Source organism: Rhagoletis zephyria, unplaced genomic scaffold (assembly GCF_001687245.7).
Source record: "Rhagoletis zephyria isolate East Lansing unplaced genomic scaffold, Rhagoletis_zephyria_1.1 Rzeph_scaffold_05997, whole genome shotgun sequence".
NCBI lineage: Eukaryota > Metazoa > Arthropoda > Insecta > Diptera > Tephritidae > Rhagoletis > Rhagoletis zephyria.
Window position 1 is genome coordinate 23,559 of NW_016163080.1, and position 15,048 is coordinate 38,606.

Below are 15,048 nucleotides of genomic sequence, written 5' to 3' on the forward strand. Positions count from 1 at the left end.
ACGATTAAAGTTTTTGTATTGAATTTTTATAAAATATTTAAAATTTATTTTTTCCTTTTCAGTAGGGTTTTTTGCACATTATCTTCTGCGTGAGAATTGATCGTAATAGATACGGATCTGAATAAGCGACTGGAACACGGCTGTTTGCCATAAGCATACGATTTCGAACTCGCGTAAATGTACATTTGCTAAATGCGATAGCATGAACGCTCTTCGAAAACATATGTTCGAAAATGCTAAATGTTGAATTTTAAATGCAGCAAAAACGCTGTATAAGGCGGCATATTTTCCAACGGATTTGAATTATTAAATAAATAGTAAAAAATCGAAGGAAGATATACCAAAACACTTCATACGGATAGTTTAAGTGATACTATCGTCATAAATCAACACACTAAACTAATTTTTGCCAAATTTATTGAAAATAAACTGATAAAAAATTCTAGTGAAAAACTACAGTTGGTTTGATTTCAAAATGGGCGACGACGCTGAGGAGCCTTGTGGCTCCTAAGGTACGAAAGGAAAATATACTACAAGACCGAATTCTTTGACGAGAGAGACATTTAGAAAAGTTAAAGTCGATGAACAGACAGACAATGGACAAAATATTTTCAACATTTTCATAAGGCCGTTAAACATAAATAGTGCGACATTGAATCAAAAAAAGATGGAGAAAGTAATTAATTTGTACGACGAGAACTATAAAGTGCCGACGCAATACCTACTACAACCGAAAGAAAACCTATTAATACTGTAGCGTTATCACGAGTGCTTAAAAACTTGAAATATGTATACATTGACGACGCACAGTGGGCCACCTAATACAAGTTAGCCGGAAAATAATATTTTATTGGTTCTGATGCTTGGATTTGTCGTGAAAAGTGGAAATAAAGAAATTCAGCTTAATCGGGGATCGAATGGATGGCTCCAGGGGTCCTTTGAGAAGGGTTTGTAGCAAAAACGGTATATTGAAGGTATCTATATATAAATACGCCACAATAAAATTTTGAGCCCCCTTTTTTGAGGGCATCGTTCGCTCGATTTCAATGAAATATATCTCTAATCCAGAAATGTTAACCCCATTATACAGGGGGCGTGGCATCTGGCATACATACTAAAATGTGAAAACCGATATATCTCTAAAATTACAGGTATTGGAAATGGGGGCGTGGTACTTCCCATTGTTAGGTTAGGTTGTTGTGGCAGACCCCGGAACAGGGGGAAACACTTAGACATTAATTAGATTTTCCATTGTGTTACCACATTACACAAGTTCTTTGAACGGTAACTAAGATATTCTATTTTAAAAACTGAGATAAGCGCTGGGTGCTCAGAACAAAGTTCCGCAGGCAGCTGGTGTCCACTCCGGAGAGCTTTTCAGGAGTGTTGGAGAAATGAGCACCGAGGTGCTTAAATCTTAGTATTGCGAATACGGGCCAACTGAGAAGGAAGTGATCTGTGACGGTGTTAAGTCGCTCCGCGTGGGTTCCTAAAGTACAATCTCCGGTCAGTACACCTGTGAGAATCAAGAGGTGGCGCTTAGCCAGCTGCAGAACCTCCCTTGATCGCCTGCGGTCGACAATCGGCCAGAAGGACCTTGCAACTTTGCATGTCGGGGTTTTCGCCAGCGATGGCTGAGCCGACTGTGAGCCCATCTGTCCACAGCGGGCCACATGTTGCCAGTGAAACTCCTACGTCCTCCCTTTCCGAGGTTATGGCCTCGAGGGTTCCCTGCCTAGCCAATTCATCAGCCCTACAATTTCCAGTTATGTCACTGTGTCCCGGTACCCAAATCAGCTTGATTTGGAAGTATTCCGAGGCACCTGAGAGAGAGGTCAGGCATTCCCCGACCAGTTTCGATCCTACCATAAGCAGTGATAAAGGTCGGTTCGTTACCCCTATTACAAATACCTAATTCCTCATTTAAAATATAATCAAAAAGTGACTCACCTCTCGCGTTGATATCTGAGCTTCCCCAGCACAAGTGCCTCGAGTTTGCATCCGATCCAATGACAATATCGGCATTTCGTCACCTCGCTTCGGCTATGGTCTCACGCAGCAATAGTGGAGGTGGCTCTACCTCGTCATCAGCCGCCATGTATTCAGATACGAGCCAGAGCTCTCTATCGCCGCCCTCCAAGCTAACCGTCACAATGTCCTCATTGCTGAAATTAGGTAAAATTAGTGCTTTGAATTCGTTCAGGATCTTGGTCTACCTGCTTGTTTCTGCACCATCAGTTTAAGTTTAGGCGTCCTAATCCCGGAAATACTGGTACTGCTCAGCCACGGCTCCTGGATGAGGACTACGTCGGTTCCACCTTGCTCTAGGTGAATGACGAGATTTGCGGACACCGCCCTAGAGTGTTGGAGATTTACCTGCAGGATCTTCATCCTACAAAGAGGCTAGAAGCCTCTCGTCCTCCGCCCTGTCATAGAACCGCCCGATGCTGATGGCGGATCCCTCGGTTGAGAGAGCGTCCCCAGCTCTTTTGGTTTCTGACGTGACGGATTCTACCTCCATGCTCAAAATATTTTACCAACGTATATCGTGAATAACATACTAAAATAGTATTTACTGGAGTAGACAAAGCACAAAATAAATGTTCCGAAAAATATTTTAGAATTCTAAGAATTTTTTAGGTTTTATACACAAGTGCTATAAACATGAAAATTTTTCGAAAAATTTTTTTGAAATTTTGTGATGTTTCACATCTTTACATTTTAGGATGGATTTCAGAATAAATAAAGCTCTCAAAATTTTGAAAAATATATAAATTTCTAAAATCTCAATAATTTTGTACATTTCAAAATATTCTCATTCTACCAAAATTTCTGGAATCTCCCAGATTTCGATAGTTTTTAAAATTTTGGATATTATCCAAAAAACAAGAAATCTCAATAAAGTTAATATCATAAAATTCAACATTTTTATTTTTTTTTCTAAACCTGCAAAAATATTCAAACTTGCTGTGACTTTCAACTATGTATGTAAAATAGTACAAACAGGGTACGAAAATAAACTGTACAAAACAATTCCCATTTGCTCATCGATCATCATATCATTTGTGGTTTTGTACAGTTTTGTAAATAGTCAGAAACAAATTGTAAGATTCACTGTCATTTTCCCCAACGAGAAACGTTTGCTTTTCGTTTGTGACAATTGTACCATAGGGTACGTTTTATATGTATGCAAACGTTTCAATTACGTGAAAAATAATTTTTTCTGTAAATTTTCATATCCAATTCAATTAAAAAACATTTTTATTTTTTTTATTCATTGCAGCCATTCGTTTTGTATTTGTTTATTGCATATATGTACATACATAAATATATTTTCCCTGCACGATTCATTTCGTTTGTTGTTTCGTCTGTAACTACTAAACTACTGTAGTGTACTATCGCCAAAGTGAACTCAGCCGTTTTGTTTCGTATTGTACCGAACTGTTAAAGTAATAAACGAAACGAAATAGTAACGTACAATATAGTTTATTTTCGTACACTGAGTTCAAATTCAAAAATACAACAAAAAAGTAAAAATTAAAAATTAAAAATAATTTTTTACCAAAGGTCCTATTTCGAACATCGAAACCCCATATCTCGATTTCGAAGGCTAACTTTGAAAAACGGAGAAATTACTTTTTCACTTATGACTCAATGTCTTAAAGAAAATTGTTTAACTTGCTGCTTAACTTTCTTCTTAACATGGAAAGTAGCAATCAATTGCAATTTAGTATTATATATTAGTCGATTGCCAAAGGTCACACAATGAGATATCAACGAATATTCGATATATCCCCAATTCCCCACCCTGCACCGCCGCCCCCTGTATCCGCCACTGTTTATACTTATGTACGTATGGATGTGCATATGTACATATGTATGTATGTTATATACTTTTTTCGCGTTTTCTGTGATTTACATATTCTTCTTCTAAGCAATACGCGATCTTTGCGGTGGGCATGCTTTGTTTAAGGGAAAATCCCCATGCAATCTGTATTCCATGTACCAAGGTGTACACATACTATTTATGTACATATGTATGTACGATGTACGAATGTGTATTGCACATATGTATGTATGTATGTATATAAGAACTTTCATTATAATCTACGTGTGCTCCCGCATATAGATATTTATGTACATACATATTCACTTATGCATCAATTATCAGTAATACAGTAAGGGAAACTTTGAAAAAAATTTTATTTAGCAGCATTTTCTATTGAGACAGGTTTGTTAGTTGCTTCCGATCATTTGTTGCGATCGGTATGGCTTTTCTCTCAACCAGGCTATTGAGCATTCTATGCCTAACGTTTATTCCTGCGGGATTTGTACTGGGTACCAAGAATATCGCATCGCCTGAGGTTAGAGTAAATTTACCGGGACAAGGTGTAGTCATTGGCAATTGGAATACTACACAATGGACAGGTCAGCCGTACATGCAGTTCCGTGGTATACCCTATGCGGAGCCGCCAAGTGGAGAGATGCGATTCAGGGTAGTTAACTTTGTATATTTGGAATATAAATAAACAGTCAATAATCTTCTTCAATTCAATTCTTTTAGCTATCGGTGCCGCGCAAGCCATGGTCTGAACCCTTGCGAACCACCGAATACGGTCGAATTTGTCCGCAATTATTTACATATAATCGCTTGCCAGCTGATAAGCTAAAAGGGAATCTAGAAGACTGTCTTACGCTAAATGTTTTTACAAAAAAGGTGAACTCTCGTATCTAAGTTTATGATGAAATTAGCTCCATAATGTTTTTCTCGATTACCAACTTACTGAACACTCAGCTAAATGCCAAACAGCCAGTGATGTTCTACGTTCATGGCGGCAGCTTACAAGTTGGCTTCGCTTCAGATCATCAACCCGGCTACCTGCTTGAGGAAGACGTTGTGCTCGTCGTGATTCAGTATCGTCTCGGCATACTCGGTTTCTCAGGCACACAAACTGAAACCATGCCCGGCAACCTAGGCCTTCTGGACACGATTTTGGCACTGCAATGGGTGCAGAAACACATTTCAGCATTCGGTGGGGATAAGACACTCGTTACAGTCTTCGGTGAAAGCTCCGGTGGGGAACTGGGTGGCGCGTTGCTAGTGAGCCCCAAAACACCACCATCGACATTTGAACGTCTAATCATACAATCCGGCTCGGTTGTGGATAAAGTGGCTGTAAATCAGGAGCCACGCGAGCAGGTTGAACGTGTTTGCCAAGCTTTAAAGTGTGAAAAGTGTACGCAGCTGGATGAAATGCAACGTTGCTTAAAGCAGGCGCCAGTGTTGGACCTACTTAAGGCAGCAGAGAGCGTAAGTGCGCTACTTTTATTTGTCGTAGTTTTTGTAAAATGTTTTCAATATCTCTTTTTTCTTAAGGAACGTTATGGTTTGATTGTCGGTGACTATTATGGCAGCATTCCGCAGCATCCGGCCAAACTTATTGAAGCCACAAATAGAAGCGTGCCCTTGCTGACCGGTTTCACCAAGCACGATGGCTCGCTGGTGCTGGCTTGTCAGTTTTTGTAAAACCTTGAGCAAATTATAATTTTTTAACAAGTGCTTTTTTACTATTAATATGTATAACAGGGTTCTATGAAGACTTCAAAGCTACTCATCCAGATATGAGCGCCGTAACAGTGGGCGAATTTGCCACAGGTCTGATGAATTGGATGAACGACACAACCGGCTTGACCAATAATGCTTTAACGCGCCTTTTATTCCCTGCGGAGCTGTGGCATAGCTCCGATCATAAGCGCGCTTTGCCAGCATACTTCGATGTAGGTTAAGAGATTCACCCTAATGCTAGGCAAATTCCTTTTAATACTCGTCTAAAATGTCTTTAAAGCTAGCCAACATTCTCTTTTTCAAATCGACCATGATCGGATTTACTAATCAATTATTCGCGAAAGCCGAACGTGCGCCGATTTATTTCTATACCTTTGACTATGCTGGTGAGCAGACCAATTTTGGCTTTGACACGGGTAACTCACAGTACCCTTTTAACGGCGGCGTACACCACACAGATGAGTTAATTTATCTATTCCCCATGAAGCAGCTGAATGCGTTGGATACTGAAATGGCGAAAAAGATGGTCGCTTTGTGGGTCTCTTTTGCCATCGGTGGGCAGCCGAAGGTAGCTGGAGGTCCACCAATTTTGCCCATGAAAAGTGAGTGGATTCTATTTTGTGTACCAGAACTTCTCTAAGATTCATACTTTATAGCACTTCGAGGCCCATACTTCCATATAAACAAAGAAATCAAAAATGATGACGATCTACTGAAGGAGTTCACGGCAACCATAGACGATCCAGAAAACCAGAAGCTCGATCGTCCTAATACAAGTTTTTGATTTGAATGAAGAAACCTGTCTGAAAAATCTTTTTGTCTATTTAAATGCAACGTTTACTTCTTTAATTAACGCAAATAAATCATTTTCTATGTAAGTCGTCTACTACATTCGTAAGATTGTCTCACATTGCTTTATCGATTGGCTAAGTATTGGCTGGGATTGGCTGATGGCGAATAACTCTAGGGTTTCCTCAAGCTTTCGAAGGCACACAAACACACACACACACACGCTTGCAATTATTTACCCGTTTATAAATTCTAGATTTTGCTATTTAAATTGTAGCTCGGTTCAGGGTTTAAGCAACCATTACCACACAGCTTTGGCTGTGTTTTGTTTTTATCATTTACCATTTAAACCACTTTGTTTTTATTTAACCCTTATCTATTTCACCCGCTCAGAATTCGAATAACGATACCCGCACGCAAGACACACTCACACACACATATGTATGTATGTATGTATGTATATTTTGACATGTTCTTTCCACCCGCATTGCAATTTCATTTTACTTGATTTTTTAAGCGTTCTTAACTTGGATTTGTCATGACGGTCATGGCGGTCTTTGGCCGCTTTGTCTTCATTCACCACAAGTCAACGACTGTGCATTGTTTTTGTTGTGGCTTTTGTTTTTTATTTGCTTTTAGCTTTTCTTAATCGAAAGAGATTAAGATTTGCACAAGTTTCGTCGAAATGACAAACTAGTCTAACTAATCTTAGCATTTGCTTGGAAAACTTGCATGGATTCCGATTATTCGCTGGTAAACATAATGAACGGAAACAACGTTGCATTAGAAAAATCAGTAGTCGAAAATCAATGACATTTTGTAAGGCACAAGAAAGAAGTGACGGTATATTGACATTTGTAGAAAAAACAAAAACAATTTGCATGTCGAATTTAGCTCAGTGGGCAGACCAGGGGTTTTATAGGCCTGTGTTGTTGCTTCAAAGCCCAATAGCAGCTATAACTTCGATAATATATACATATGTACCTAAATTGCTTTTGGTTTTTTTCCCAAAAATTCTTCATTAAAACGGCCTTAGAGTACATCTCCACAACAAGCTTTACAGGCGTTCGCCGCTTTTCAGGCCTTCAGTTACAGAATTCCGCTATTGCTGAAAGCCTGAAAAGTTTGATTTGGCGTTATACTCTTAAGCTACCCTATAAACATTAGGACTCATTTTGGAGTCAGCAAAGTACCAGAAATCTGAGTTGCTCGTTATAAGCTCGTAAAATTGTCAGAAAGAGCATGTTTACCTTCTTAGAAGGACACGCCATTACGAGTGCAAGATAGGAGTCATATTAGAGTCTGAAATATGACGCTTTTCTGAGGCTTCGAAACAAAAAGTCTTTATATGTAATTGTGACTATAAATACGATTAGATTAGACTAGATTTCGAGCAGGGAGCAGGTCACCTAGTTACCGCGACCGAAACAATTTATTGTAACAAAGCTTTACTCAAGTACATGTTATCTATGATCCACGTACTGCTAAGAAACCTAGCGAGGTCCTTAGGCTTAAAGCCATTTAGGTCGTGTGCTTCTAGATACAGTGATCCTAGGAAGCGAAGTCTGGCCCGAGGGCTTTACAGTGGCACATAATATGCTCTGCTGCTTCCTGTTTTTCGTTACACAACCTACACTGGTCAGAGATAACAACTCACATGTTTGACAAGTGTTTCATTACTCTACAGTGGCTAGTAAGAAAACCTGTCTTACTTCATACTTCTTCAGTTCCCCTTGTTGATATATCCGGGATGAAGGACTCTTCATCCAGATATAGTAGTTTCGCCTAACGGAGCTCCATGGCAGACCGGTAAAGGGTGCTGGGTCTATGAATACGTGTGCAGCCACTTTTTTGGCGAGAATATCTGCCAAGATTTGGCGAGACTCCACTGTGCCTCGGTACCCATATGAGGTTTACCAGTTCCTGGAGGCGATAAAAGCTGAAGACAGTCCCACTCCAGATTTCAGGTGCGCCACTCTGTGTTTGTAGATGTGTTTTTGGTGGGCCCACTTTCCACATACTGCCTCAGATAAAGCACAATGGCCGGAAAGACAGAGTTACCTTGCCCCATGCAGGTGAAAAGGAGCAGTCTGGGATGTATGCCGTAAATTCCTGCTCTGACGCTGTGGTCNATTTGTAAGGCACAAAAAAGAAGTGACGGTATATTGACATTTGTAGAAAAAGCAAAAACATTTTACATGGCGAACTTAGCTCAGTGGGTAGACCAGGGGTTTTATAGGCCTGTTTTGTTGCTTCAAAGCCCAATAGCAGCTATAACTTCTATAATATGTACATATGTACCTAAATTGCTTTTGGTTTTTTTTTTCCAAAAATTCTTCATTAAAACGGCCTTAGAGTACATCTCAACAACAAGCTTTACAGGCGTTTGCCGCTTTTCAGGCCTTCAGTTACAGAATTCCGCTATTGCTGAAAGCCTGAAAAGTTTGATTTGGCGTTATACTCTCAAGCTACCCTATAAACATTAGGACTCATTATGGAGACAGCAAAGTATCAGAATTCTGAGTTGCTCGTTATAAGCTCGTAAAATTGTCAGAAAGAGCATATTTACCTTCTTAGAAGGACACGCCATTATGGGTGCATTAGAGTCTGAAATATGACGCTTTTCTGAGGCCTCGAAACAAAAAATCGTTATATGTAATTATGACTATAAATACGAGTAGATTAGATTAGATCACCTAGTTACCGCGACCGAAACAATTTATTGTATCAAAGCTTTACTCAACTACATGTCATCTATGATCCACGTACTGCTAAGAAACCTAGCGAGGTCCTTAGGCTTAAAGCCATTTAGGTCGTGTGCTTCTAGATACAGTGATCCTAGGAAGCGAAGTTTGGCCTGAGGGCATTACAGTGGCACATAATATGCTCTGCTGCTTCTTGTTTTTCGTTACACAACCTACACTGGTCAGAGTTAACAACTCACATGTTTGACAAGTGTTTCATTACTCTACAGTGGCTAGTAAGAAAGCCTGTCTTACTTCATACTTCTTCGGTTCCCCTTGTTCATATACCCGGGATGAAGGACTCTTCATCCAGATATAGTAGTTTCGCCTAACGGAGCTCCATGGCAGACCGGTAAAGGGTGCTGGGTCTATGAATACGTGTGCAGCCACTTTTTTGGCGAGAATATCTGCTACTTCATTACTCATGACTCCACTGTGTCCCGGTACCCATATGAGGTTTACCAGTTCCTGGAGGCGATAAAAGCTGAAGACAGTCTCCAGATTTGAGGTGCGCCACTCTGTGTTTGTAGATGTGTTTTTGGTGGGCCCACTTTCTACATACTGCCTCAGATAAAGCACAATGGCCGGAAAGACAGTTACCTTGCCCCATGCAGGTGAAAAGGAGCAGTCTGGGTTGTATGCCGTAAATTCCTGCTCTGACGCTGCGGTCAGTCTTTGAGCTGTGAGTATATCAGATGTGGCTGCGCTTCCGGGTTTAGGTCTTTCGTTGTCATAGGTATTCCTGTCGGGGAAAAGACCGGAAGGCACATGTCCACAAAACTTATTCGCAGTCCATCTTGTTGTTCTATAACCCTGAAGAGGGAAGGGTGCATAAGCTTCTTTTCCTCTACACTGTCCCCTCAGATGAGCCTTGCTGTAAACAGTAGAGACTCTTTCTTGAGGTCAAGAAGAACCTCGATAGCCGCAGTTGGTGTTATTCTCATCACGCCAGTAATGCCCACGCAGCCCAGTCGCTGTAGCTTGCTGAGCTTGGCCAGCGTGGACTTCAATTGTGTCTTCTTCCACCAGACGGGTGCAGCATAAGTGGGAATGGGTTTGGAGATGGCATCATACATCCAATAGACCAGTTTAGTTCTGATGACTCAGTTCCGGCCGGTCCAGATAAAGGCCCTGAGCTTTTGAATAGTTTGATCTAGGTGCGGACACCATTAGAGCTTGTCATCAAGGATAACTAGTAGATATTTGACCTCTTTGGGGAAGTGTATTTTTCACCTTGAAAGAATGGTTCTACTACTTTGTCCCTTTTACTTTAATTGGGATTTACAGTTAACCCATTGTTACTAAACTAATTGGCGATTATGGCCAGAGGATTCTGTAGGAGGTTGGAGATAGTGTCATCGAGACTACCTATGATTAGGGTTAAAATGTCTTCCGAAAAATACTGAACGTCGAAGCCGTTTTCACTAGCCAAATGGTAGGCTTAAAAATGCGTTATTCGTACACAGCTAGATTAAAATAATAGAAGTTTAAGAGTTCAACGAGGTTCAATCGTGGAGCTTTTCAGCTGGCACTACCTAAGCTTGTATGTTTCTCGTGTTAACGAAAACTCACCACCGCATGACGGTGATGTTGCCGTATCTTCTCTCTTTCTCTATCAACAGCAATTTTATATGGTAATACGGACGGCAAGTACGGAATGGTGCTCCGTCGATGGCTGGATGATCTCTAAGCCGAATAGATGGCTGGTATCATTTCAGGTTGCTTGACTGCTGAGGCATGTCGTCGATGTTTTTGCAAAACCGCCCATCGAAAAGTTGCAAAACCGCCTAAATCGCCATTGTGACACAAATGAGTTTTGGTAACCCTGAACTCCAGGCATCGAGATTTATGCATAAGAATCGTAAAATCGTAAAATCGTTATTAAAACAACAGATTTGTAAAATGATAGCTAGAGAAAATGCCGCCTATCAAGACAATGCCTTCAAAGAAAACCCGTTTTTTCGCTCTCCTGTAAAATTTGAGTGCCGTAAGATAGAATAGATTAGTTAGGGAATTGGTTTGGGCCCAAAGCGTTCGTCAGACTTCTACTCCCTGAAAGGTGTCTTCCACTTGAAAACATTTCCTGGTATGTGCGTTTTTAGAAAAAAACAACCCGAGTCGGTTTCGTTTGCCCCTACCCAAAAGCTTTGTATGGAAAACTAAAAATTAGGTTCCTAACTTGCGTGAGGTTGATTCTCGTTGATATTTCTTGAAAATTTTTTGTTTTTGCATAGTACTTCCCAGACTTTTTAAGATCATGCAATAATTGAACGGAGGTTTAGTTGATCTTGAAAAAGCATACCTGTTATGTCCATTGTCTTTGTGTCTTCATCAACTTAGAAATCATCTCCTGCTCTGCCTGGCTTTTACAAGCCTAAGGTTTGAAGAATTTGACTACCATACTTAAGGGACTTTGCAGCAAAAACATTTTTTAATTAGTAATTCTAACTACATTCAGTGACTTCTTTGTGCATAGGTTTCTATGCCACTAGCAATCTGCAGCAGTGTCAATCTTTTATGACACAATTTCAAACTGATTTCCGTTTATTGTCCTCAGCATAGATTTCTATGTACGTAAACGGCAGCCGGCTGCTACTCAAGCTGGGAGAGCGAGTAAGCGGCACTGAGAAATCCAAATATACACACATATGTACATACTTATATGAGGATATGTATACCTACGTGTGTGTATGCATTTAGGAGCATATGCCTGCAAGTGTATGTCTTACAATTTTTTACTTGATATCCTTTTTTCTGGCTGTAAATGTTACATGCCACATACAAACGTACATACGACAACGCAAGGAATCTGCACCTGTCTTCTTAAATGAGTCCTGGGTGTCGCTGTGGCGATGCCTTTTGGCTTCTTTCTTGCCCGAAATGAATGACTGTTAGTTTAGTTGACGATTGACTGACTGACTGACTGAGTGACTAGTTGTCTGCAGAGACTGCTGACTGCTGTAACATGTCGACTGTTGGCGCAAAGTTACATACTCAGACAGACAGAGGATTGGCAGCGATGAGGCTCACAGCATTAGCCATAGCCGGTTTTACGTATGCAGCATACATATGTACATACATGCAAGGCTTGCGGGCGATTATCGGCAAGGTTGGAACAAAACATATGCCTGCCTGCGTTGGGCCTTGTAATCGGTTGTGACTTTTAATAAAAATTACACTAAAAAGCGCCGCATTGCTTTGGTACGCTGTGGTTCGGATTTGCATTCAGGCGTTCTTCTAAAGCTGCAGCGGAGTCGCGTGCCACATGCCACACTAAGCAATGCATTGCTTTAGCAATAATTCCATCTGCAGTTAGCCGAAAATCACGGCATACATATCTTTGGATGCAGTAAGGCAATTTTTTATGAGTGTTTTTATGTATGTAGCCAGGCACAGAAAAATTGAAATTCACTAACAAATGTTTGGAGTTAATTTTATCGGCCTAGACCCAAAACGGCTGTTGCTTTTTCGTAGCGATTTTTTCTGCTCATAATTCTGAGCCGATTCATCAGGCCTTCTCCTTCTTCTTCTTCTTATTCTTCAATGGCAATGCAGCACATTAGTTTTTGTTGTTATTATTGTTATTGACCTGCTGCCACTTTGGCTACACCTGTCGCCAGTTAATGCTGCTGCTGCCTTTTTCTTGTAATTTTTTTCATGCGCTGGTTTTTACGTGCTACATATTTTTCATTTGCTCTCTTATTTGTTGTTGTTAATAATGCTCCTGCGGTTGGTGCGTGGTGGCTCACAACAGCAATCGTATTGACCCAATTTTGGTACCCTCAATTTATGCGTATTTTTGAAACTTTTTTTTTTTTGTTATTCTTTCACTTGACTTGCTTTGAGAGCTGGCTAAATAAATCTCAAACGATCATTTCACTACCGAAATTTCCGAGTTGAATACTTTTATTGGTGAATAAATATTATTTGAATATTTCGATGAGACTTTTCATCGCAAAGATAAATTGACCAAGCAGATTCTTCCTGGTAAAAAACGCATTGGTATGCCTTCTTCCACTTACAAGCTGCTACTTAGCGAATTTGTATACAAACAAGCTGAAGAAAGGAAGGAGTCAAAGTGTCAGACTTGTCAGATTTCCAGGCAGACTTGGCTTAAATGGGACCGGAAGCGGTCAAGAAAGGTATACTCTCTTAGAAGATTGGATATATCTAGTGTTGTGGGGGCCATAACCGGGACTGTCTAATAGGTAAGCATGCAGAAACGCTCCGCGTGCCTTTCAGTAGAAGTTGTAGAAGCTGCAAGGACGACGAAGTTGAGGAAACAGTCTTGCATTTCTTGTATAAATGACCTGCACTGTGTAGAAGCAGGCTCCTTCATCTGGGCTCACCGTTCGTGGGCGACGTGGAGGGAGGTTTCAAATACCGACGCAAGGTGCCTGATTATATTCATCACCGACAAGAAGTGGTTCAACAGGGAGGATAATTGCACGGTGTCAATGGGCCTTATATCTATGACCTAAGTATGCCGCTAAGACGGCAACCACTTCTACCTATGTACCTAATACTATAAGTAAATACTCTACCCTCTTTATAATTACCCTACACGTCCAAATGGCTACCGATCCACATTAGGGTAGTCGCCAAATTATCAGCAATTGATGACAACCCAATCCTATAGCCCTCCACTAGTTGCGACCTAATCATCGAGGAAGAGCACAGTGCATAAATTGTGGCTTTATCGGAAAATTTTCACTTGTGTCCTCGCGGCTGCATGGTGTTTTATATATGTATTTCAGCGCTTCCTTATTTGCAAAATTTTTTCGCTTGGAAACGATTGCGTGGTCCGGTCGGTGAAAGATATGTAACCTGCCCGGCATTCAATATTTGATCCATGCCCTCCAACATTGGCTCCCTACCCAAATGTAGTCACTGTGATTTGGTTATTGTGGCGTGGGGTTGTGATTAATCCAGTTCTTATATTTAGTCGGTGAGCAGTATTTTCATATTAGATAAGAGTCTACCTAGGATTGCGCTGTATAAGAACGGCCGCTCTTTCACCACTTCCACAAAGTCCCTATTCTGACTATAAAGGTCATTAAATCAGTTTTTTAACACTAACAGAAAAATGTATGAGGCAGGAAACTACTTTCTCTATAGCGTCCTCCATATTACGTTTATGAGCAAAGGAAATGGATCCGTAGTAAATATGGCAAGCATAAGCCACCACCTTGTTTGCTCGGGCATCCATATAGTTCTGCTAGTAGTTTATTCAAAACCACAAGTTATACTAGCGGTGAAAGCTGGCCTCCCACTGGGTACCTGTCACTGCACATACGGGTTTGCTTTGACAACGTAGTTCGGCGTGAATTGCTTTGCTACTTTCTGGAGGTGCCATCCATAACCGGACGCCACAATCTAGCCCTACTTCTTTAAGTGACTTTTGTATTCGTACTACAACTCGATAGAGCTTAGACTCGAGTCCTTATTCGAGGAATTTCTAATTTAGCTATTTTTCGAACAGCTATCACTCACTCATAAGAAATTTGTACACATGTGTACCGAGGCGAATCAAATCAGGAAGGCATTTTCGGATGTCGATGTATCGAGGAGAAGTTTTTTTGTTCCAAAGTTCATTAACTTTAAGTATCCCGTTCTAGTACTTACCCACCAGATCTGAGTTGTTAACACACTAACGCGTCACCCTAATGTCAGTGAAATAAATCTCAACAAAAATTGTTAAACTTTTGATAGGCAAGTTTTTGCATTAGCCCAGTAGAAATAATTTAAAACAAATTTTTATTGTCTAGGTGTCACCGAACACTGTAAAAAGGCGACTCTTGCGTTCGGCAACAAAATTTTTTTGTTCTGAATTTGTGTTGCTAAAATATTATACACTCAGTGCTGTATCTGGAACTGTTTTGTTTGCTTGCAAAGGTGTATACACAGTAAAAAATTTAGTTTAATTTTAATACCATTTTGGTGTTTATA

The 15,048-nt window shown here is 40.4% G+C and overlaps 1 protein-coding gene across 1 annotated transcript; it reads left to right on the top strand.

Annotated features, from left to right (window-relative positions):
* Positions 1 to 4,222: 4,222 nt before the first annotated feature.
* Positions 4,223 to 6,464, top strand: LOC108372734 (glutactin-like). Its single transcript, XM_017628484.1, has 7 exons — positions 4,223 to 4,496; positions 4,565 to 4,717; positions 4,796 to 5,311; positions 5,378 to 5,513; positions 5,588 to 5,778; positions 5,847 to 6,168; positions 6,223 to 6,464. Exons 1-7 carry the CDS (start codon positions 4,269 to 4,271, stop codon positions 6,348 to 6,350), a joined length of 1,674 nt encoding a protein of 557 aa, XP_017483973.1. The 5' UTR covers positions 4,223 to 4,268; the 3' UTR covers positions 6,351 to 6,464.
* The last annotated feature ends 8,584 nt before the right edge of the window (positions 6,465 to 15,048 follow it).